Genomic DNA, 26,216 nt, shown 5'->3' with positions numbered 1-26,216 from the left:
TAAGGTATTTTAATTAATAAAAAACCTAATTATTACTGAACTTTAATTGGAAAGTCTGTAGAAACTTGGAAAGAGAGAAGGAAAAACTGATTTTTGAACAGAGTATCTGGGGGATGAGAATGTGATTACTAGTGATGTCTGCTTATTGCAGCTATTCTCCGTGTGTTTTTGCTGCTGCCAGAATATAAAAGTTTATTGTTGAAAAAGTTGTTAGTCTTAACTTGAATCTCTTAGGTGGCATCTTAGGGGAGTGTGATCTTTGTACTGCAGATAATAGAGGTATTAGCTTATCCCTTTAAATTACAGACACATATGTGAAAGCTAAAACAGAGATGGTTTGGCCTCAACTTTACCAAAAAGAAAGGCTAGTAGTTCCAATATTAAATAGCATATACTAAGTATTAGGGGCTTTCACATCTGTGAAGTTTTCTAAAGGGATTACATGAGTATAAGGGAGGGGGAATTGACTTTTTGGTGATTAGAAAACAAAGAAATGAAAGAAGAGTTGGGAATTTTATTAACTTTTGGATAATATTTGCGATATTTAATCTCGTATGTTCTCTTTCTTCTAGCTACGAATGTCATGGCTCATCCATGGTGTCTTGCTGGGAAATATATCCCTGGTGCTGGTCGAGAACAAGACAGGAAAAGAACAGAGCCGGATGTTCTGGCATTCAGATAACAGCGAAGGTTTGGGAATATGGCAGTGGATGATCTTACCTCTCCCAGATATACTGGATAGGTATGAGTCTCCTCATCGTTCTCCTTCATTGTGATCAGTCATTTCATCACTATCTACCTGGCAATGAAAATGGCCAGCATTGCTCCTGGAAATGGTTCCCTCAGGCAGAGAAAGCACTTTGTCCCTGGGAGGTATCTTCTGTTACAGGCAGGGAATGAGAATAACTGAGTAGTTAGAGCAAAGCACCCAGTTTTAGAACTCCTGAGTTGTGGTCTTGGTTCACAAACTGGGTCACTGGGTAATCTACAGCAAGGTGCTTAAACTTCTGTGTCTCCATTTCATCGACTGGAAATAATCATTCTCCTCACATACTGTTTTGTGTAACATGATTGATCCTCTTATGTGGTTTGGTAGAGTTGGATGTGAGCTCCATAGTTGATTTTTTTTTTTTTTTCCTGGGTATCAAAGTCCCCAGTGTTCAATGTGTCTAGATCTGAGGATGAAAGAGATGGGAGAAGAACCTGCTGAAAATCAGGCAAGGATGCATCTGAACACCTTTGTGTTAGCTGTAGCAGGAGGCTTGGCTTAATAAAGGGCTTAGTTATGACTGCATTCTGGCTAAGCGTAAAAGGCTTATCTGGTAGCATATGCTTAATCTGGTAGCATATGCTTATTTAAAGAGTGTTGTTTTAGCTGTTTCTTACAAGTCAGCTTTAAGGGAATACTCTGTTGTTCATTGTTTACTTTTTGTGTGTGCTCTGGCTTATGCTGTTTATAGAGAAGACACAGACATACTTCACCTCCTGCTGCCCTGGCCCTTAGGCTGTAAGATGCATCTGCAATCTGTGTCATCAGCACTGGTGTCCTTTGTCTTTGTGGAAATCTGTGCCCTAGAAATAATAGATTTCATTAAGGGATAGTTTGCCTCATAAGAAGTTTGAACAAGCGTTGTATAAATATGTCTTTTATCTTACTGGCTCTTGGGGATGCACGTAGGCTGCAAATACAAGGACCCTGCCAACGCTTCAGTCCTGAATGTATAATTAATATGTGTGCACCAAAGATATAAAAAATATCAGCATTAGGCTTATTGTGCAGTTACTGCTGAAGCACCATTTGTAAAAATACCTGGTTGCTTCATTCCCTTCAGCTGTGTTTCCTTTGAAGAATGGTGTGTTTTGTCATTATTATTTATGTGATTTATTTTCTAATGTTGCCAGGGGAATGTTTTGTACCTGAATTATTCTGTACTCTTATACTATTGCTTTCCTTTAAATTCTTTCTGGTTGCACAGTCAGGCAGAGAACACTTTGATCTTAGGAGCCACGCTAGCAGTGGTTCGTGTGGAATCACAGACCCAACTGATAACGCAGTGCTGACTATTAGGTATAAGGTGCTGACACCTTTACTTCCCCATTGCTTACAGAGAAAGACAGCTGGGTTCACTGAGGGAAGGCAGTTTGTTGGAGGTTAAGGCATAAGCAAGGAAAACTTTGAAGTTTTGGTGTCTCTTGAAAAGTTTTGTCCTTGTTTATTCACAGAAAGTGCACTATTTTAATGCATTTTTTTTCTAAGATTGATTTAGTTGAAACCACTCCTTCCTGGGAAGGAATAAATCTCCTGTGAGGCTTGGAAATACTGCAGGCATCTTTCTCACCATCTTGAAACCCGTTTCTTAGGAAATCTGGACTGATGTACAAATCAGGAAGGAACTCTGTGGCAGTGTATACTGAAATGGTACTGGGGAGACTGCAGTATATATACTTCGGAGATAAATGACAGTTTTATTGAACTGTAAGAAGTGCTTAATTGATGTGAACGTAATGCTGGTGCTGCTGAAAGCTTGCTGTGTCTGTCTTTTTCTAATTGGTTCCTGTGTCAGTAGCTGTGAGGGTCTGCGTTAAAAGAAGCATGATATTGCAGATATTCCTACAGAAGGAACTGAAACTTTGAATCACCTCACAGAAGTAAAGCTCTTGAATAAAGCACACCAGTGTAGCAGTTCCACGCAAAATTAAAGCATATTCCATTGTGATTGGGAAGCTGAATGGAAAGTGTTATTAATAACAAGATAATATGCTCTAAAACTGCTCAAAAAAGCATGCTTGTTCAAAAGCTGCTTAGCCATAATTTCCATGTTTGGCTTATAGCACTTCAAAGAATCATTAGGAAGACTTCCAAGAAATTAGATCAGCTCTATCTTTAGAAACAGACATTTCTTAAATGTTTGATATCCCTCAGGCTGTTGGGAGAAATTATATTTTGGCAGAAAATCACAGCTAGAACATTTCAGGTAATTTGACAGGAACGGAAAAGTAGGGAGGAGTATGACAAAGAAGCTAAATTGGGACTGAGGGATGTTGGATTTCTAGCACTGCATTAGCCTGGGCAACCCTGGATACATGCTTAATTTCTGAGAGTACCACAAGGAGAGGATTTGTTCTTTCCTCCCCTTTGATCCTTAGGAAAGCATCCAGTTGAAATTTCACCCTGTGTGAGGTCTTACCTTTCCTGTATGGACTTCAAACAGGCTGAGGTCCTGGCTTTTTACGTCTTCCCAAAGTTAGCTACCCTTCCTTGTTCTGGAAGGTGTTGGCAAAACAGTCTTGAGAGTCAGCTCATGTGGTGTGGAGGTTAATAGAGCTATAACCCAATTCCAAATGCTCAGTATCTTCGGGGGGGGGGGGGGGGGGGGGGCAAGGGCAAAGGGCCTGGTGAAGGTTGTGCCATCAAAGCAGCTACAATTAAAGAAGCCAGTTGTGTGCAAGAGCTCCTTGAACTGTTGGATGAACAGATTGTGCTTACCAGAGGCAAAAGGCAAGGTCTTCAGAGGTGCTGTGTTTTAACTTGCCACTTAAATACACTCAACGTGGACTAACAGTCCTTACTATACTTCATTGGGCCCCCATGGAGCCACCTACCCCTCCCTGAAGGACACGTTATCTGCAAATCAGGCAATCTGCACAGATTAGTGAAAGCTAGAGAACTGGTCATTTTTACTTACTGGAGTTTACATGTTAATGCAGTGCTAAAGTATTTGGGTTGAGAGTAGTGTAGAGAACTGTGTTATTGCAAAATTGTTTTATTTGATGGAAAATCACTATTTGTTTTCCAATGATGAGTCTGTTGAGAATTGTTCTTTTTTAACTTCACAGAAATGCAAGTAGGAAACAGTCTTGAAAGCTCTGTTGTAGTTGGTAGTTTGGGCTTGCCTTTTTTATACGTTTGTTTTTAGTTAGTAAGTAAATGTGAGTTTAAATTTTAATAATGATATAGTCATGGGAATGTGACAGTAAGAGCAAACAGAAGCTTGATGTAATTGAAGATGAGTGATTTGCGTAGCTAATAATTAGACATTCTGTTAGTTTAAAAGTATGGTTAAGGTGTATCACATAGATAAAATACAAGTACATGTAACAAAGTGATTCTCTGGAGCTTGATGATGCTCATTATCACCAACCCGCCTAGTGACTGTTTTGCTATGCAGTGTAAGAGGTGGAAAAGGATTAGCTCTAATAGGCTGAAGCCTGCCTAGAAAAAGAATGCTTTAAGAAACAAATGCTAATTCTCTTGATTTCTGCTCCCTTGGTGAAGCTGAGGCCAGCCATGTGGAGTGACATGGCGACTAAATGTTCTGTGGGTCCGTCAGCTACCTGGCTGGAGTTGCCTGGAAGTGGACTTCACATGACCCAGCCCAGCCGAGCTCTGATCTTTTAAGACCTATATTCTCTACTAAACCTGTCCTTTTCTTTAAAGATTTCACTGTAACTTCTGTGAGAGGAAGGTTTTTACAAATGGCGAGTATTAATAGCAACCTGTCCAACCTCAGTACAGTCTTCTGATAGAAGAAAATTGCATAGAAATATAAAAGGAATGTAAATGTGCCTACTGGTTAGAAAGGTTTCCTTGGCTTCCTTCCTTAAGTTTATTTTTTTGGCATTACAAAGTCTAAATTTGTAGCCAGTCTTAAGTAGTAGAGGCCAGATGGTGGAAGGAGGAGTGAGAGGAGGAGTTTACTTGAGGTCCCTAGAAACTAAATTTTTAGTCATAAGTAGCAGCACCATTTGCCTTCTCATTGATAGCAAGACTAGGCTCTGTGTCCTTTTAACAGGGCAGCACGTTCAGAAAGTAAAAAACAATTTTCTCTTGGTCCCATTGTGCTCAGAGAGCTTCAAAATTATTTTCTTGCTGATGACCTTCTCCTGAACACGGACTGACGAATTTTACGATGTTGGAAGAGAAAAACGTGACTTACCTGGAAGGCTAGGTATGGATGTGACCTTCCCGAGGAAGAAAGCAGAAAAATCTACAAAGTTACCCCAGAAGGTGATATTCTGTTGCAACAAGTCGAAATTCATGTCTGGATGTTTATCCTTTCTTTCTTTAAACCAGCTTCTTTACCTATTCCAGTCTTGCTGGCTCACTGGATTTTTATGAACTACACTGGTGCTCATCAGTTTTTTGTCTACATATCAAAGTGGGATTCCCTTTCAGTCCTCAGGAGTGAGACCCTTTGTTCTCTCTGGCTCCTTCAGCAGCTCTGATTGCAGTGGCAGCCAAAGCAGCTGGGGAACCTCTCATTGCTGCACTAAAAAGAGCAGTAAAAAGAAGTTGTCTCATAGTCGTACCGCTCTGCTGTATTTCTACCAGCTGTGGCTTAGCACTCTTCTTGTCTAATAATTTCTTCTTGCATTGCTCTGTCTCTCCCTCACACTGCTTTCAGATTTTCTTTCTAGGAAGTTTCTGGGCATCGGGTTTCCCATCAAGGAAGAAAAAGAAAAGGAAAGTTCTTGGCAACATTTTGTACCCAGAGACCTCTTTGTCTCCTGTTACTCCTGAGCTTTCTTCCCATTCTGCTACGAAGAAACAGGGACCCTCCATACAAGCTTAGACATATGTCTCCCTACACATTACCACATATATATTCGTTGGTTACATCTACACCCAGATCTCTTTATTCTTCCTTCTTCTATCCATCCAACAAGCCCAGCCTCTGTTGCTCCGATGTGGTCCCACATTACTTTGTTAAAAACAGAGTGAGTCTTTAATGCCCATGTCGCTGCTCTTCTGCTCTGTAGCATTAACTATGTCTGCTACTGTCCTCCTTTTGAAATAGAGTTATTCTGATGATGGCTGTTCTGTTCATCTGAAAAAGTGGGGTTTGGTGACAGTGTATGCGGAGTACCTGTGATAGATTCTGTACATGTATATATTCAGTATAGTTGCCTTTAATAACACCTTTGAATCTCAACCTTTATTACTGGCTATTAAGTAACTTCCTGCATGGCAATTCTGTCACTGTAACTAAGTTTGGTTAACATGCTTATATTTCTCCAAATAATTTCATTCCACCTAAGTATGTCTTTTATCCCAAATAGTAAGTGTTCCTTTGTGAAGTGAGCTAACAATGCATCATTTGTAACAGAGAAGCTAATGGGAACCTGAACGTAATAAGGGTTAGTGACCTGAATCTTCTCCGTTCCATGAGTACCTCGGTCTCAAGCAGGTTCAGCGGTAATTATTTTAGCTCAGTAGAGAGAGAAATCAGTTCCATCAGAGGCAAAACATTACAAGTTATGAAATGGGATCTGTACGTACAGGCATGCTGTGATCGTGTCACTGCATGGGGGATTGAGTACAGAGGAGATTAACATTCAGTCTTGGTTAATAATCCCTATCTTTATGATAAAAAGAAAAAAAATAATGATTATGAGCCTTTCTAAAATAATGGCAGGAAGACAGCTGCCTGAGTCTGGCTAATGGAAACCTGAACTGTCTGTGTGAGCCAGGGACAATATTTAGGTGGAATTCAGAGTTGTTACTGAAGGGAGGGAGCTGCAGAATTTGCACAAAATCAGCTTTCTGAGGTCTTCGGTTCAAGAATGTTTTTTATTTCCCTCGGAACAGAAGAGGATATAATACACGCAAAAGCTAACATTTCTGTGCAATGAAGACCTAAGGATAGGTGATGTAAGCAAACCAGTTTGTCCTCGTGGAGGCTATACCAACATAACTATAGGTGTATTTTCATATTTTTAGCTCTATATTTCCCTCTGTAAATAAGCCCCAAATATTTGGGGGGAACCAGTCTTCTGTTAGGATCAAGAAAAAAATAAGTAAGCAAAAAGTACCAACTGAACAGGAAGTCCAGGATGATGTGATGAAGCTCAAATACTGACCACACTGAAATAAAACCCAAGATTCAAAGATCCTGAGGAATGGGGAAGATTACAGCCCAGAAGCTTTGATGTTATCGTGTTTCTGCCAGATTTAACTGAGTTGGAATATGATCGGTCCTACCTTTCAAGGAACTGTTCATCTGGATTCATATTTCACAGGTTGGGCCAAAGAAACAAACCAAGAAAAGCTTATTCGTTACGCCTTTGGTATATTTCTTATCTGTGACTCTAAAATATTTGATCAGTAGTCACCCTTGAGTGGTTTTTGAATTTATGTTAAGTTTGTATCCTTCAGACAGCTGAGCTGATGTTCCCCAAAGGGGAGATTTGAATTGTGGGGGTTTTTTTTGTCCACCTGGTACAGCATTTCCCATCTGCTTCAAACAGATTTAAAAAAAAAAAACCAAAGGCCTCTGTATGAGTTGCATTCACAGCTCAGCTGACACTCAGCTCTGCGGGATGGAACCTCTACTTGCCAGTTGTCAAACATCTAAGGAACTTTTTTCCTAGCTGTGCTCCTGGGGTCAAGTAGGGCAAAAGAAGGGACAGATGATAAGTAATTTCTACCAGTCCTCAAGTAACAATTTTTCTAATATCCAAGCCGTTAAAGCCTTTCATAGCAGCCATATTTTCATTCCTATGAAGAAATCTAGCTTACAAACACAGACTTATCTGATGAGGATTTGGATTCCATGTGAGGAAGTTGCTGGGATCTATTAAGCAACAAAGGCACAACAAACTTGCCAGGACTAATTTTGCTGTTCTGTGTAATCGCCTTCAGGAATACTCTTTCGTGGCCATCCACCACAGCATCTGTGTTTGCAGTGAATATGTCTACACAGTGCTGTGGACCAGTATCTGTGCTGTATAGGTGCCAGTTGAAGTACTGGATGTGCAGTCGGCATACCCCACTTTGCAAAATTATCAGTGAGACGTTGTCACCTCCAGCGTTCTACTGAGTCACTGCAATAACATACGCCGCTGGTGTTTCAGTATCAGGTATCACCAAAGTCAAAGGGAGTTGTTTCATTGATTTCAGGGATCAAACAGAAAGAAGAAAAAGGAGGGGGCAAGGGAACGAGCTTGTCTGTGGGGTTCTTTCCGTCTCACTGATGTGTGACGTTTCCATCTTCAGTTTTGATTAAATTTCCCTTAATTAGCCCATTAAGCTAAAACCACCAAAGCTAATGATTGCAGTGTTGGTTAACTGATGATCTTGTTTCAATGGAATTTGAAAGACATCATATTTCTAAATTAATAGTGGCATTAAACTGGAGAAGAGAAAAAGATAAACTATTTGTTGCAGAAATGCTGGTCTCAAGAGATTTGTACTGAAACTGCATTCATCTTATAAAAAAAAAAAATCAGATTGATAAACAACCGGAGCAGCACTGATGGTCCTAACAGCGTTTGACGTTCACATGATTTTTCTACTTTGGGGGCATTTCTGTCATTTTTTTTCATCCCTGGTGAACTTCAGGAAACTTCTCAAGTGTTCTGGTCCCAGTGCTCCTGCAGGTGAAATCAGCAAGGCTGTCTCTTAACTTGAACTGTAAATAAAAGTAAAACACAACCTATTGCATTCTTGTATGGCGACCTTAGATGGCACTCCCTTCAATGACAGAAATACTGGTTTATATCATGCCTGTCTGTTCTTAGGGGCTGAACATTTAATAATTCTCATAAGAACAATGGTTCATTGTCATGAACAGTGCATCAAAGGATAACACCTTGGGGCATGAAGCTTAGGTTCTGCCAAGGAAATTGCCTAAAGCTATTTTCAGAAGTATTGAGTTGCCAGGTACAAAGAAGGTGTGTAGTGGTCTTTGCAGAAGTATCTGTCTCTTCTTTTATGCAACCTGAGCTAAAGTCTACAGAAGTGGAGGGAAAAGCTGACATGGAGGACCATGTCTAAGAACTGCTTATGTGTCTTTGTAGTTCATTTCCCAGCCTCAGTTTAGCACCTTACAAACATAAGTACACATCAAAATGTCCGCATCTCCAAGTGGGATTTAGCGTGCGCCCCCAGGAAACAGGCTGAAGATCAAATGCGTCAGAGACTCAGTTCCAGTGGTCCCTTCAGTGTAGCACCAAGGTTCACTGTCTGCAGGGCATTGATTTTCAGACACAGCCAACTGAAAGACGTGTAGCTGAATCCATTTCCACCTTACCGCTTCCTGGAGGTTTCAGCAGGACGGAACAGGGAGGGAGAAGCTTCTGCTGAGCTACGGCCTGTAGTTTACAGCCCAAGGTAGGGTCCTGGTTCTCCATAACATACCAGACTGTGATCTGTGGTGGTTCAGGACCTCTTTCACATACGGTTCGGTCATCTCTGCTGCTGGCACAGTAACTTACAGGAAAAAGTAGATCAGAGCCCACTTTGCCTGTCCGACAGCTTTTGTTTAAGACTCACATGGCATGTCTCAAACTGAACAGCTTATGTTTATGCTAGAGCTTGAAGTGTTGTGGGATGTCAGCTGTGGAGCAAACCGGGGGAGGAGGCAGGAGGATGACAGCTGATGTACTGGGAAGCCAGTTTAACATCCAAGGATTTTATGTTCCTTCCGGTTCTCCTCTGAGACATACCCACAATGGGTTTCAGGTATACCAGCTGAGAACTGTGAGGCTTCTGGCAACGTCAGACTGCAGTTGCACTTTGTATGGATTGGGAAGGCAAAAAATACACTTTTGTGATCTTCAGATTTGTTTGGATGGAGCTGCTACCCTTTCAACTGATAAAGATGGATCATTTAGCAAGGAAAATTATGTCTTGCCGTTTCAAGTTTCCTTTGATGCTAGGGATACTCTTCCTTCACCATATCCACTTTCTTTGTGTCAAGCATCTGCTCTTTCCTAGCAGCTGCTCATGTCTTCAGAACGTAAAAAGTCCATTTTAGAAAAGTCCCTCCATATGTCCAATGCATATCTCCAAGGAGTGAGAAATTTCAGTATTGAAGCATCATTGTTCTACTTTACCAGAAATAAAGGAGGAGGAACATAGTAACTGTATCAACTGTTTTCTGTTGTGAACAGACTGTGTCCTGTTCTAAACCCTTTGCACCTTTCAGGGACTGCCAAGATCTTTTTCTGTTTGAAGCTTTTGGTTTGGTTGGGTCAGCTTTTCTGACTGCGTCCCCATCTGTAGCTTAGCAAGAACACCAGTTGCAGAAGACGACGGCACGTCAATCTAGATATCCTCAAAAAGCACATATATCCCTGGGGTCTGTTTTAGCTTATGCCAAACCTCACTGTCATCACTGGTGGTGAAAGGTGCACTGTATTTGAGAACATCATGGAAGTTGGTTATGTTTGTTGACAGAGTCGGGTGGCTGATAAAACAGTCAAAACCCTCATTCAAAGCACAGGAACATGCTGTCCCAAAGTAAATGTGCACGTGAGCAGAGAAGCTTCACTTGACTTTTGTTTTGTGAGGTTGGTTTGTTGGTAAAGGAGACATAGATTTTACAAACAGTAGGAGACAACACTAATGTAAGAATACTGATAGCAGACAAAAAGCTGAGAGAAAACATTTTAGAGCCGGTACTATGCATAAAGGACTAGAGTCTGTGAGAAGAAAAAAATTCTGCTGGTGTTTAGATTCTTGCTGCAGTGAAGGGACAGGATTTCTATAGCCTTTCTAAATAAATAGGACTGCTCCTCTAAAATACCTTGTTTTGTCATCAGTTTCTCATCTAAACTGGAACATCTGTAAGAATTCACATTCTGGCAAAATGCTTTTATCTAAAATATAGAGCAGGAACCATCAGCTGTAGATCTACATTAAAGAGACCCATGAATGGCTTAACTTCTGCTGGTATAAAACATCAAGATACAACAGCAAATGAGGTTTAAATAATATTTTGTATTCTGTTGCAGCTTGTTCTACAGCATATGATGGTTTCATGTTTTTATAGTCTTGATGTAACCTCTCAGCATTGTATCTCGCTTCTGGGCCACGGTTGGCTGCTTTTAGAAATTGTTTTCCTTCCTAAGCAGAGTATTGTGATTTTATGTGGCACATAGGCATCGGGAGAACATGAAGTTGCTAAGCTAAGAGAAAATCTAAATCTATGAGTGCACTAAATTAATACATGGTGAATATACTATCAGATTTGAACTATTTGATTGTGGGTTGGTTTTGCTCTTCCTGTTGACCTGTAGTATCGCTGAGGGTGAATTTAAAGTGATCTTTCTTCTGGTAATGTAGGAGTGGCAGAACTTCCTGGCAAAAGCCAGCTGAGTGTGTGGAAGTGATTTAAGGCAAACCTGCTCCGTTTCTACATGGAGATAATGAGCTCTGCTCTTCCTATGGACTACCCCGTGTCAGTTCCTCTCTTTTGTGACTGCCAGGACTGTTAGATATCCTTTGCCTCCTAGAGGGTGGATCAACACCAAATACTTTCTAAATTGATTTCAGCCTTTGATTGCCAGTTCCTTTTAGAAACTCCAAATGGCTTCAGGAGCCCCAGCCTACTCATTTTTCTTAATGCTTTAGGGTGTAAATCACTTGTGAGAATAAAATCACTTAGGTGTCTGATTTTTATTTTTTTTTTGTGCCAGAAGCCAGAGGACTTTATTTTCTGTCCTGACACCCACACACACATACTTGCACCTGTTTCAGGTTGTACGCCTCTGGAGGGAAGAGGGGCTGTATTCTTTTTTCTGTCTACTGATATTCATGTACAGCTCCCCTCCTCAGATCATCTTTGCTTGTTAGGGGTGAGGAAACTTTCTCTGACAATTTAATATTTTTATATGTGAAAAGAAAAGCTTTTTTCCCCCATTCTAAAAGTGCTTTAACTGCAAAGACCTCTGAGTTTCATCTCTTTAACAGAATTTAATCCCTGTTCTTCCAATCTGCGCAGGTTTTGGTTTCAGATCATCGCTTCATGGGAAGAAGGATCTGATGCCATTATTGCTTTTGACAATGTCTCCCTTAGTCTGGACTGTTATTTAACAAGTAAGTTTTCCTTTTATCTGCAAGTGACTTGTCTTTTATTTGCTATGTAATTGAAATTTGGAAAGGGATTGAAACTGTGGGGAAGGGATTGGATGTTGTTATCTTCAAGAGACTCTTGAAATGTAAAGGTATGTTTCAGAAATGACTGTGCTTAGATGAAGGAGACCGTTCAGATGCATACCTTATTAGTGGTGCTGACCAGTGAATGGCTTCCAAGTTTGGCAGTAAATGGGTAGTAAGACATATGGTGTGGGAGAGTCAGCTTCCAGCTGAGACAGTAGCATCACCTATCCACCCAGGCTGATACAGAAGCCAATCTGTGATTATAGAGTTCCACGCGACCTGGTTTGCTGTGTGACAGTTATCAAAATGAATGACAGTTGGACTCTGGCTAGGGAAAGACAGGCATCGTGTGATTGACACTAACTTTGCAATAACATTGGGCACAATACTCCAGTTAAATTAGAACAAGGTTATTTTATTTGGACTGACATGCATTTAAGCCTGAATCAGAAACTGGGATCTTCACTGTCTCCTACTCTTGGGAAAAATTTGGATTCTGATCCAGACTTTGTGATTGACTGGCCTCTAGAATATGCCCAGTCTACACCTCTGCTGCCAGATTTCACCCCATTTAGATTTTTATTGAACATTTGTGTCTGGCTCATCTTTCACAATCTCATGCATAGTGAATTGCTTAATTTGTAAATGTGTTCAATGATCTGTCACTCTATACCTCAGACCAACAACTTACATGAGGACTGAAGGATTGCTGCTCTGAACACATGAAACTTCTACCTTGGGTTGAGCAGTAGAACTTGTGTTCTTTCATCTCCTAGGCTTGAAGCTACAACCTCTGTAGCCCTGTTCAGATTGAAAATCTCTAAGCCACTTCCTCATGCAACAGCAGTCAGAAGGTTTCATCTGCTTTGTGTTATGTTAATTTGCATTGGCTGGGGCTGTGAGTCTTTCTATAGAAAGACTGTGATACCCCTTGGTTTCTGTGCATAAGTACAATGTACCTCATGTTCCACTATTCTAAAGAGATTTTAAAATTAGGCTGTAATTAAAAAAGATTTAATATACTTTTACTGGCTAAAAGAGAAACTTTCTAACAGTTGCTGAAGATTGTATTCTGTATTTCTGTTTCATGTCTTCATTCACTTGCTGTTTTGCCCACCACTCATTCCTGTTTGTTTTTTTTTTTTTGTCACAGTTCCCATAACAGCAATGGAAAGTCAATCTGTCCTTTCCTTTTAATAGTGTTATATCTTGTGACTGCAGGCTCTTATTCTCAGCAGAGAAGCCTCTAGCCCTTAATTTAGCTTCAGTTTTGGATTACATACTGACTCAGCCACCCTCAGTGATAAACCAGTCTGTGACTTCTTGTTTTCTAGTCAGTGGAGAGAAGACACCTCGAGGTACCACTCCAGACTCAAGCAATTTGCTCACCAGTAGAGGTGGCCAGAAGAAGTTTGGATGGGAACAAAAGCTTCTGGGAAATCTCCAACTCAACACTGCCCCCATTTCTGGTCCAGCAGGTAATTGTCTGGTCTGAGAAGCATTTTCAGACATCAGAGATTTCCAACTAGTACAGATTTCAGTTAGATGTGGCTAAATGCAATATGATTCCTTTTTTTTCTTTACCAAAGCCTTTGTTCAGAGCTTTTCCCAAGTCCCTTACAAACAAAACAAAACAAAACAAGCTCCAGAAAGCAATTTCCTTTAGCTGTTAACTGTAACTTGGATTTCAATTGCAAGCTGGTGAAAGAAAGAACCAGAGGGAGCCTCTTCTTGAAGTAAAAAGTGCTTTTAAACTGTAAGACAGGTTTGTTTGGTGTCATGGTCATTTAAAAATAGGCAGGAATCAAAGCGAAGTGTCTAAATTGACTGAGTCCAGCATGTGGTAACCTGAACACCCATCTCTAGTTAATATAGGCTTGGTTTGAAATAACATAGCTTCACTTTTTCAGTAATGTTTTCATTGCCCATTTGAAAGAGTACAGCATTGGACTTTGTTTTAGAAACATGATTTTTAGTTAGTTAGAAATGTCAGTCTTGTATGTCAATGTTATTTTGTATTCCCCTGTCCCCCAGCTCCCCTTTCCAGCTTAATTGTAGTGGCATGGGCCAAATAGATGCAAGATTTCCATTCCCTCCCCCTCACAGCAGTGTCTCCCAAATGTTTGTCTTTTCCCTCTCCCAGGCTTGCCCACATATTCACAATATCTGTTTTGGGCTCTACACGTGCATTTCTATTCCAATCTGCTTCCTTCCCTCCTCTGTGCCAGCTTCTCTTCCTGATTTCGTTCAGGTGGCCACAGTCTCCAGCCTACCTGGGGGAGCAGGGCTGACCATGGCAATGAGGGGTGACTACAGGAGAGACAGGCGCTTGCTATAACTACCAGCCTCAGCACTGTGTACAGCTGTTTCTCCTCGCTTAGGGCTAGCTAGTTACTTGCCAATTTGAAATACAACCCCTCCTAAGGTAGAGAACAGGGGTGTGGTTGGTATATGCCTCCTTTACTTTGTCAGTAAGCCTAGGGATTTGTTCCTGCTGCCTCCTTCTCTCTTACTCCTCCGTCTTAGAAAGAATTCTCTGAGTCTGTTCTATTCTAGGTTATGTTTCACTTTGCTACCTGCAGTGTACTGTTGAAATACATGAACTAGTGGTGTTAGCTCTGATACCAACAGCTGTCTGGTCAGTGCGGTCAAAAGCTCCACACAGTCTTCAAAGCCTGCCTGAAAAGCTGGATGTATTAGCCCACTCTGTGCTGCCACAGCAGGGCAGCTGCTGAACTCTCTTGTGGAGCAAGCTCTGGCAGTGGAGGCTGATGATGCAGTCTGCAGTGTAGGCCAAGAGTTGCCATCAAGTGGAGTTTGTTGATATTTTATGTACTGAGCATCATACAGCAAGAAAAGTGCAGGAGCACTGACAGGAGTCTCAGGAGAATGAGAGAGAGGGAATGAGCCCATATGAGAGGATGCTGGGCTGGGTGGACCTGTGCTTTAGCTATAAAGCTTGTCTAGCTCTGTTACAGATGTGGTGTGTGAGTTTGGGCTGGTCACAAAGGTACAATTTCCAAAAAGACCCTTACATCTTCTTTGCAGATCCTTTGAAGTGTTGCCTTCAATATCTGTATCTCCATTGCCTGCCTGTAAGGAGGTGCCTAAAAGGTGGAGCCACTTTTACTTTTAAGTGTTTCCAGTATTGCTCTTAGGTCAGTGATCTTGTGGTAGGATCTGTACACAGGTGTAGATTATGGACTTTTGGCTGAATTTCCGTAGCAATGTCAATGCTTAGGTGGTGGTGTAGTTCCTTAAGGCAGCTGTACATTTCCTTCCAGGGTACCTACTGTTTTAGTAACACAAAAGCTATTAGATATCAGGTTCAGATTGGAGAATGGCCTGAAGTTTGGATGCAAAGTTAATGTAAAGTGGGCGTGTGGGTGTTACGTGAGAAATCTTGTGGCTGTAGGTTTATTCAAGAATTTTGTTACTTCCTGCTTCTCACTAGACCTGAAATGACGGAGCATCTTCTAGCCCTTCTGCTCCCTGTCCTATCTGAGGAATGTAATTTAAAAAAATGCTTGGATAGTAGAAATAGTGGGAATCAGATTGCACAGGAGTAGAAGAGAAGGTCACTGAGGTACCTTGAGCAATTCAAATAATTTGTTATGACCTTGGGGTGAAAATTCACAGCATTTCCTGTGGTACCTAAGCCAGCTTGCCTAATTTCTGGGCTTGATCCTTGGTCCTGTTCATGTTCTGTCTAAAATTGTCTCCAGCCCTTGGGGTTTGAAATCACTCCTACAGCAATTTGCTCCCCTTTGTGCCCTCAGCATAGGCAGGGCAGAAATCAGAGAAGCTAAGCTGTATCTTCTTGTAGCGGGAAGTCATTGCATTTCTGAGGGTCTCCACAGCACCGAATCACCTTTTTCCTTTGTGTTGCTGACTCCCTGCTCTCAGTAAACACTGCAGATGCTTGTTTGGTCCCTGGGCTATGCATTTTACCCAGCTTTAATCTTGTTTCTTTCTGCATCCTGTAATGCATTTAAGAAACCTCAGGCTGAGTCTGTCAAGGCCTTTACTTTGATGGCCACGTATTTACTGTTGTGCAAGTGAACCAACAGCATCAATGCCACCCTGAAGTCCCAAAGACTGCATTGACCAATATGAGCTCAGCCAAAAGTAATTACAGCTAATGTGATCTTTGGCTTGTGTGATGGATCACAGGCTATAATATTTCCTTCTTAAGACATCATATTAAAACAAAGAACTGTGTTCCTATAGCTGAGGAGACAACAGGATAATAAAATGCCCTCCCCAAGTCCCCAAGCCAGCTCAGCCTACGCAGCAGGAAGTACAATCTGAAAGACAGGTACCACTTTGTTTACCATGACTGCAAATCCAAAGCAGCTCTATTGCTTTCAAGGGTGTGGGCCTGGATTTGCTCCTTCGCAACTGAGAACAACCTCTTACACGCACCTGCCAGTTTTGCCTGTGCTTGGAAATCCATTTTCAGTGGAAGCGATAGTCATTACCACCAACCTCCCTGTCCTCTCTGTTCTCAGGCACTGTACCCAGTGAATTACTTCTTCAGCCTTGCCATTGCTTATCGTGACTTGGCGTGCCTCCAGGATAGTTCCAGAAGATTCTAAACACATAACGCAGCCACGTTGTGAAAGATCCTAAGGCTTCCAGAAATCTCTTAACCACTGTCATGTGTCACACATAGGATGATGAATGCCCTGTGTAGAGAATAAGACCCAAAATTGCTACAACTACTGTGGTGGTGTTGCTCTCTCAAGTTTCTTGATGATGACCAGGACCAACACAGAAAGATTCCTGTAGGTTTCAAGTCACACAGTTACTTGCAGTGCAAGGTGGCCATTAGATAGATGATCACCAAGCAATGCAAATGCTTTCCTTTTCAGTTAATTAATGACATGTTATTTGCTGACGTGCCAGCTTCTTGCTGAAAGGTTGCAGGTGATTCTAAAAGAAGCCTGCAAAAAAGTTGTACAAAAACCTGCATATACCAGAAGATTGAAACGACTTCAGTGCAACTAGGATTTTTGATTGAAATGGTTAAATCTGTGCACTGATTATTTTGACGTAAACCAAGCTTCTTTGGCTTTGTTTTTAAATTGATTAGGTATTAGTTTAAGTAAAACTGAAAGCTGCTCAAACCATAGCACTCCTCTACAGGGAGTTTAACTACCAATTAAAAAGCCAATTTATATCAAACCAATGCAATTTCCTTTTATAGACAAGGCCAGAATATGGGAAATTCAGGCACATAAAGATACAGTGAGCAATAATGAGGAACTCTAGGTAAACAAATTACTATCATGGAAACTGGAGGAGACAAAATAGGATTCTCAGTAGGCGAAAGGAGATAACAAGACACAGAGCAATCAAGCTTTAATTAAAGATTTCTGGTGCTTCTGAATAGGCTGTAAATACCACGAGGATAGCCTCTCTTTTGATGTTTCAGCTTCTCATCTGTCCCACTGACAACTTACTCATGTCAGGGCACACAGTACAAAAATGGTGCATTGTGAAATGTACAAAAAGATTAACCTTTTTTCCCCTCAAATCTTGCATTGTTGTGTCCCCTCTGATCTGCGTATTCACCAGCCATCATGTGACCATGGTTTCTTGCATGGAAACTGTCATCAAATCATTTTCTCATCCAGACTGGATTACTGTTTTCCTTCAGCTCCAGTCTCTTTCTCACAACACTTAGTGGTTGCACGGATTTTGTCTTTTGCATCAGGGAGAGTCCTCTTACGAGTACTTACATGGCTGTTTCTCGGAAGAACTCTGAGTCACATTAGTTAATCAGATGAAGGAGCTGAAAGGAACAGCAGAGCGAGTATTAAGTAAAAGAAAATTACATTTGGTTGCTCTTTGTGTGCAATTATACTAACTGAACTGTTGGCATAATGCAATAAAGGTATCTGCAGAATTGTATTTTTGTATTAAGCATCAATTAACACAGTGAGTAACAGCTCAGTGCCCTCCCCCCAACAAAAGTAGCATCCTGAACAGTGGTAGAAAGTGTTCAGAGATGGATGGTGGGATCTCAGATTATGTAGGCATGAATTTCTTTATTGCAGTGTTTACACTTGCTTTCTCTGTAGGATTGAAAATAAAGGTGCAATACTGAAAATCAACATACAACCAGATCCCAACGTAGCAAATTTGAATTGGTATAAATGCTCTCCAGAGTTAATCATACAATTGAAATAAACAGGGCAGTTCACACATGTTAGACCTAAATTTTAAAGCTGCCCACTCTTAAGAATAGCAGTTTAAACTGTGCAGAAACTGCTATAAATCTCAGGAAAGGTTTTGAAATAATCTTGCCACCTCCACCCAACTTGGTCTTTGTTATCCAACATGCATTTCTACTATCCTTTGAAATTGTGAACAAATAAATTCCAAAAAGTTAGCATCATGTCTCACTTAATACCCTTTATGGAAGACTCCTGCTATCTCTTTAAGTGAAACATAAAAGAGAAAAGAAATTCGTTTTCTTCATGCTGCTTTGTTAGTTTATGGCTCCAGGGGGTAGCAAGAAACAAGCCATTCTCATTGCTGTTCAAAATCAGCCCTGTTATACTGACCACAGGTAATTTTCTACAAGGATGCCCTGATAGTGTTCCCTTTATATGGACACTTACGAAAAATCTAAAGCATGAATCAAGCTTTGAGTATTTCTTTGAAATGATACTCAGGATCAATCTGGCATACATTTGTCATCACTGCAGATGCTCCTCTTGTTGAACTGAAAAACATGTCCAAGTCTTCAATTGCCACCCTCATTTAGAAAATGGAAAGACAGAGGTAGCAATAGTAACTCCATAAATAGTTGAAAAGCCGGCCTCCTCTTGGTCCAGCCATACCTGTGTAACTGGTTCTGCTATTGCTGGCAAGACTCACTAATTTCTGTGATCATTTTATATCCCATTAATATCATTGTGTGGACACATTTAACAGTTCAGGGACTGTGATTGTGAGCCCAACCTATTTCTGCCATTTACCATCATCTTTCAAACCCCTGCCATGCCTCATTAATCTCTGGCAAACTTAGTCCTGGAAAAGGTAATAATCTCAAATTACTGTTCACAGGACACCGTTAAACAACAGAACCGAAAGCAAAATTGAAAGGTTTTTCTTTCCTTACATGACTGAACATGTTTCTTATATACGCTTGTAGTATATTTTGCCTACAAACTTTTCAGCACAGATCAACCCTGGAACTACCGGTAACGCATAACTGAGATTGCACCTGCACCGAGTAAGAGGTATATCCCTCCACACGTACCATGGTGCCAATGGCAGCCAAATGTTAGTGAAGATCAAGATGGATGGTTTCCTGTAAGCCTCTTGATTTCCCATATTGCCAAGTATTGTAAGGGAGCTTGTGAATGTTTTTACAAATAGATGAAGCGTTCTGCTTGTTCATGGCATCAAGTTTGATGACATCGGCCTTAGAGAAAGAAGAAAAATGAACTCCCTGAGGGGCAACTAACAGAATCAATTGCCTACAGAAGTTTAGCCACTGGGGTTCTTATGCACCTGAAGCATGAGACCTTATAGCCCCTACATGTTTTTAATGTACGTCTACATTTAAGGTCGTCTTCACTTCCGAATTCTCCAAATATGCTCAAATCATTTGTCTTTATCACAGTGGTTGGAATCAAAAAATCATCCTTCCCTTGTTCAGCTGGCCTGCCCCAGTCATGTCATATACACACAGATTACGGGAGAGTCCAAGAGTTCATTACAGAAAAAGGCAACTATTTTTCCTGTTAAAAGTTTAAAAAAAGCAAAATACTGTAATGTTTTTTGCCTTGTTCTGTAATAATTCAGCATTTTGCAGTGGGGCTGAAGGTAACATCAAAGACGACAGGCTGGATGGGGCTCTGAGCAACCTGATCTAGTTGTAGATGTCCCTGCCAATTGCAGGGGGGATGGACTAGATGACTTTTAAAGGTCCCTCCCGTCCCAAAGCATTCTATGATTCTATGGGTTTTTTTTTACTCTATTGGAATAGGGATAGCCAAGGGATAGCCTCTTGGCTTGAATAGAGGTTGTGGCAGCAAGTTCCACGAACTGCCTACACATTGTTTTAAAGCACTGATGCATTTCACTAGTGCGTTGCTCTAGGTTCCAAAATAAGCCAAGTGGCAGGGTGCTTGGTTGGTAATTTTCTCAAATCACAGTAAAGTTTTGGTTTGGAATGAGTTGAACCTTGGTACAAATCAGCTTAATTTAACAAATGCCCGTTAATACATTTAGGCCCTTGAGGTATAGCTAAAATGCCTCTGTCTGTTTTGTGATAGGGAGTTTATGTGCTCTGTGTGCCAGTGAAATTGCTTTCTATGTTAGAAGTACAAATGTGCTTTAGGCTTTGCTCCACTGTTTTCTCTTGGTTGTTGCTGGTTGTTATTTGCAGCAGCGCCTGCAGCAGTGCTGCCTTGGGCTGCAAGTAGTATGAGAGCTTCAAATGAATTAGTCATTTTAAGTCTTGTGGGGTTTTGTTCTTTTTGTTTTCCAAGAGCAGGACATCACTCCCCTTTGCTGTGGCTGAAATCCAGTGCCTTGATTGCTCTGCATTTTACGTATCTAGCCAAGCTGCGTGAAAACTAGAATTTCTGCTGTGCAAAAGAGAATAAGCATGAGGGACTGTGTGTGTAAATATATCAGTAAATCTAATGTGGAAAGAAAAGTTGGGAAGAAGGAATTTTTTTAAGTCTGTTTTAATAGAGCCAAAATGGCATTTCTTGCAAAACGTTGTTTCTGGGACCTTAGCAATGCGTTGGGGAGATTGCCGGGGGGCTTGAGGAAGGCGGGTGTGTGGGTGAACAAGCAGAAGACCAAATGTTTCCTCTGCCACGTTTCTTGTGAAAGTGGGGATTCCATCAAATGAACTGATGTATAAATTATTCACTGAAGTGTAGTACCCCAGTTCTGAATCTCAGTGTAATCTTCACTTCTTTTCTTTTCCTCCACCTTAAACAGGAGTTTCCAGTTTTTAAACCCAGTTAGCATCTTGCAGCTGCCAATGACAGAATATATAGGGACCCTACATTTAACTACCTGTTAGTTTTCATCATGGGAATGCTCAGCTGTTTCTGGAAACCGGGCAACTGTAACTTGTGTGAAGTCGGGCAAACTTCCAAAATCTGCTAGTTGTTTTAGATTTAGACTGGAGAGTCCTGCTTTTTTCCGTGTGAGGTGCCATCAACATTAGCTTGTTGCACACTGCAGAAGGAAAGAGAGATACGCTGTGCAGTATACAACAGACCACAGCTGTGCACCGATGGAAACAATGTATGCTTCTCACCTAGCTGCTTAAGGATTTTCGATTCAGTGCTGCTGCTTTAGTCTTCGGAGATGAAAATAATGCTTCAAATTGAATTACTGTAAACTGCTGTGGCATGCAGCAACCTGTAGAAATGCTCTCTCTGAGCTCATGAGACATGCTGCTGTCATTTCTAGAATCAGGAGAAAATCAATACTTTACAGGGAGTGAACGGTTATTCTTACTTAAAGAAAAGAAATGGTGGGTTATCTAAGATGGGCAGTACTCTGTTTCGTTACCGTGTTAGTGGTTTAAGATCTTGGCCTACTGTTACATCCGCAGATTGAGGGTTGGCTTTGTGAAGCGTTTAAGAGAGCAGAGGGAGGGGAGTGCGACGTTTTTAGTCTGTATCCAGGATTGTAACTAAGACCCATCTGTCCTAATTATGCTGAAATGAGGGGAGGCTTCTTCCCATGCCATATTCTGTCCCATTTAATTCAGCGACAAAGCTGTTACACGTTGGACTGGCTTTCAGTATCACATATGAAAGTGCATATCAGTAGGAGGACTGTTTGCAAGTCAATGCAGCAGTGACAAATGAGGAGATCGCCCAACACCTGGCTGTAGGTTTTACTGAAATCCTTGCTGGTTCAAATCAGGTGCAGTCTCCCCATGGACTTCACTTGGCCCAGGCTTCCTCCAGCAGTGTTTTGGGCAAAGGCCTGCTAGTTCTGAAACATGTCTTCTGCCATTCCTGTGTACCATCTACCTGAATAGAGCAAGTAAATATGTCTGCTAGCACTGACTGCAGCAGCTGCAGAACCTGGGAGGGCTTTACATATAATCTTGTATATACCACTGTATTGATTACAACAGGACCGCATTTGAAATCTAAGATAGTACCTCCTGTGCTCAGTCATCTCCAGGCTCCTTACATCATACTCCCTGGCATAACATATCTGTGGTTTTTCATTCCCCGTGCTCTTAAAAACCAAATTGTAAGAGCTTAGATGCACATTCACTAATCTTAAATTACCAGCACTGTTTGCGTTTACCCTGATACTGCCTCTGCACTGGAAGTGAGCCCCCACTACTGTGTCCAAGAGGCAGAAAATACAAAAGTTGTTCTGGTTGCTTCAGTTCAAAGTCTGAAGGCATAATGTTTGCAGCAGAAGGACATTTTTCTTCTGTCCCACCAGGGCATTGGGCTTTTAAGAAAACAGAGGGCCATTAAAAAGCATTTTGGAATAAGATGTAGTTCATTGATCCCCTGTCCCCGGAACCCAGTGGGAGTCAAGAGCTGCCAGTTTCAGGTCCAGCTGTGCTGTGTGTTACACGTGTGATAGTCTAGAGATACTTTTGCCAAGGCCAGGTAAGAGATTTATTTAAAGGGAGTAAGTCAGAAATGGAAAGCTTAACCATATGCACAGCAGTATGCACATGCTGTGGTCTGTCCTGGGTTTTATCACTTCCAGTTTTCCATTTTGATTCTCTCATGTTTTGGGCTTATTGTCCCCTTGAAGGTCACCTGCTTCTACTTTTGGGAACATGTTTGATGTTTCACTGGAGACATCCAAATGGCTTCTTACTGTTCCAAACGAAGACACTTACCTGCCTGCTTTACTAAACATATGTTTCAGTGCAGGTGGCTTAGCCCACTGGGATATTGCAATGTTAAATCACTGTGATAGCTGACAGAATGAGTCTCTCATCTTCCATTTTGTGTGAGATTTTGCTTTGGTTTGGGTTTGGGTTTGGTTTTTTTTTTCAAGAATAAACATAAGTAACTTCTGGTGCAAGACTGTCAATATCAGAGCTACTGAAGCATTTTGCTTTAGGAACTTTTAGACCTTGCTTTCTTAGGTGCTTTTCCTCTTTTACTTGTTTCTGGGTTTTTGGGGGTACATTGAAGGCAGAGGAGGAAAGGGGAATTCTTCTATTTGCTATCTACTAATTTTAAGACTTTATACTGCCACCAACTGTAGAAGGATTGGAGAAATAAGAAAAATAAGTATGTAAGTATCCATATAAAACAAGTAACAGTAGCAAAATCTCTAGAGGACCCTTGCAGGGGAGTTTTGAGGAAGGGTGGCATAGATTTTGCAGTAAGGAGGACGAGATTATTCTCTCAGCAGAGCTTAGATTGGGAAGCTTTCCTAAAGTAGTAGTTTTGCATTGCTTCTTGGAATAGCCAAGACTGTATTACAAAGGTTTTTCAGAAATACGAGCCACTTTATTTCTTAAAGTCCTGCCAAATTATTTGATCCATTTCATGCACTGAACTTTTTTATAAGAAGGAATTTAGCTCAACTTCAGGATTAGTTTGTGAAAAGGTAATTCAGACCTTGTGCCTGGCTAAACTAATGTATTTCCTCGTATTTCTGGTGGGTGAACCCCTCCAGTAACAGTAATGGTAGAACTGCTGGCCTCTCTCTTCCAGGCCCAAGCAGACCATCATTTCTAGACCAGATCTGCTTAGACAATAGCTCCGAATTCCAAGAAGCAGATCCAGCTAATGCTGTATCTGAGCTGATGAGTACCATCACTGAAAGAGTCTGCACATGTTGTATTGCATTAGTGGATGCTGGAGGGAAAAATGGTGCCCTTTGAGAAAGCCATAAGGAGGGCTGGCTGTTCCAACATCATTTGTAGAAAAAATGTTCTTTAGATGTATTTCAAGTCTTTTGTCTTTAATGGCAGGAGAATTAGCTAACGGAGTTTATTAGATTGTGTATATTAGCTTGTTAATAAGTATGAATAATAAATCATGTAATGTGCACCAAAAATGCTTAGTCCACTTATTTACCATCTAGATCTTAGTTTTGATTACATGTGAAATATTTCCTGATGTCTTGGCAAATATGTTAGGGTGGGGTTTACAAGAGCATTGTGGTCTTGCAACTGCACTCTCCCTAATAATGAATCTTTAAGGAAAAGGATGGCATTTTCAGCATCATGTATTCAAATTAAAAAATGACATCTTTGAGGCACAAATTAGTAAAGCCTTGTTCTAGAAGCCTATTTGTACAGGGCTAGTACATGAAAATGGCTGTAATAGGGATGCATTGATTTACACCCGCAGATCTGGCCTAGAACGTGCAGAGCTGAATGCTTGTTTTGCAGGCCACAGTTAGGTATTTTGCCTTCTGAAGCTTAACTTGAATCTGTTGTGAGCAAATAATTATTCAAAATACAATTAGTTAATTGTTACATTTTAATCGCTGAGATGTTGTATTTACAGGTTTTTATCTAATTAGCAGCTACTTTCCCATATAAAAAAAATTAATAATCAAATGTCTGTAGAAACTGAAAGGGCTAAAATGCACCAGTCTTGAGGTTATGAGCATGCACTTTAACAGCCCAGAGAGCAGAGCCCAAAACTAGGTGGTCTGTGTTGCATTTTACTCTACTCTGTGATCTTTGACTTGTTGAGCCTTAGAAAAAGTAAAACTATGTTCATAGTTGTGATAGCTCTCAGGAGATGTGATGAAAAGCTGTCAAATACTGAGATACACAGCACTATGAGTCTTTTAAAAGAATTCTGTGAGTATTTCTTCTGGCTAAAACCTCAAAGGCTAGGTTCTTCACTTGGTCCAACAGTGACCAAGGGTGAATAAAGACCAGAAGAGCTACTTGATCTTTGGATGTTCAGATCATGCTTTGTATATGTCCTCATTTCAGATCATTGGTTGTTCACAACATGTGGTGCCAGTGGACCCTATGGCCCCACACAGAGCCAATGCAACGATGCCTACAGGAACTCCAACCTCAGTGTGATTGTAGGAGCTGAAGGGATTCTCCAAGGCATTCAGATCTGGAGAGTACCAGCAACCAACACATACAGGTAAGGGAACCATCTCTGATTGTCATGATATATTTGTGCATTCGAAACTTATCCAAGCTGCAGATACATGATATGCATATGTGAAGTATTATATTCAGAAGTTTGGCCAAATCTACTTGGGTTTTACTTCTCCTTGATCCTGTGATTTCCAACCTTTCCAGTCTCAGATTCGTTGTCTGGAAGATGCGACTTTTTGGTGAAAGAGAGAAGAAAAGAAAGAGACGCAACCATCTGAGGCAGACAAATCTTTAGCCTAAATGGTTACAGGTTGGGAGAGCTCTATAGGTAGCTGAAAATCAAGTGTTTTGACTTCCCCAGGCCAAGGGGCATACATATCCCCTATGCTATCTACTGAATTCTGGGATCAGAACGAGTTTTTCCCACTCTTCACCTGGTATAGGAGGCACAATGGTATGTCAGCGTTTCTTGTGGGACAGCTTGCATCAAGCTCTGCTCAGCATCTTGACTTTTTTGAATCTAGGCATGGTAAGCTGAGCCTGTGAGCCTGGCTCACTGCTGTAGAATTGATTTTGGAAGCCAGCCACCTAAATGTTAGGCTCTGTGATACTGAGGGTTCTAACACTTAAATCCCTCTGTGGAGTTACTTTCAAAGGGAGATGATCAAATACGGTTCAATGCTACTTAATCAGATTTTTACCAATTATTTTTTCTTTTTGCTCTTGCTGGGGAAAGAAGTACAATCGAAGTTTAGTTCACTGTATCTGAATGGTAACATCAAGCCATTACATGCATCAGTTTGTAAGCAGAACTGTCTGTTTGAATCAATGACTGTCCAGTGGTGTTTTTTTATGCAACTTTCCCTATTGAAACCAATGATGGTATCATGGATTTCAAAGCAGAACATTCCACTGAAGGCTTTGAACAAATTTCAGTTAAAACTTACTGGCACCTTCTTTTTTTTTATTTTATTGAAAAAGAATATTAATATTGAGGATAGATGTCACTCTAACAGAAGTCTACTGCAAAGCAGTTTTGAGAAACTGGCTAGGCTAGGCTCAAGTTCCGCCTGAGTGCCTGTTACCACAAAGACTGATGGTAATGAAAAAAGCATTAATGATGTTTTACTCAGCTATCAAAAAATGAGTTGCCTGAGGTGAATAGTATTTTTCAGGACCAGCATTCAGTAAATATGGTTATAAAGTATAGCCCAAAAGGGAAGAGGCAATAAACTTGCAGCATTATCATTTCTTTACTATCACAGGCCAAGAAGA

At 40.9% G+C, this 26,216-nt stretch overlaps 1 protein-coding gene across 1 annotated transcript in view; it reads left to right on the top strand.

The window, feature by feature from the left end:
• The window catches only part of ALK (ALK receptor tyrosine kinase), a gene marked incomplete at its 5' end in the record, with an annotated part of 317,178 nt that overhangs the window by 259,049 nt on the left and 31,913 nt on the right, over positions 1-26,216 (top strand). Inside the window, 4 exons of the mRNA XM_082306264.1 lie at positions 573-742; positions 11,727-11,821; positions 13,219-13,362; positions 24,822-24,984. Of these exons, the coding sequence (XP_082162390.1) occupies positions 573-742; positions 11,727-11,821; positions 13,219-13,362; positions 24,822-24,984 (572 nt within the window). The remainder of the gene's footprint in view (positions 1-572; positions 743-11,726; positions 11,822-13,218; positions 13,363-24,821; positions 24,985-26,216) is intronic.

This window comes from Platalea leucorodia (genome assembly GCF_965183815.1).
Source record: "Platalea leucorodia genome assembly, chromosome: 3".
Lineage (NCBI taxonomy): Eukaryota > Metazoa > Chordata > Aves > Pelecaniformes > Threskiornithidae > Platalea > Platalea leucorodia.
This window is presented reverse-complemented; position numbering and strand designations above follow the sequence as displayed.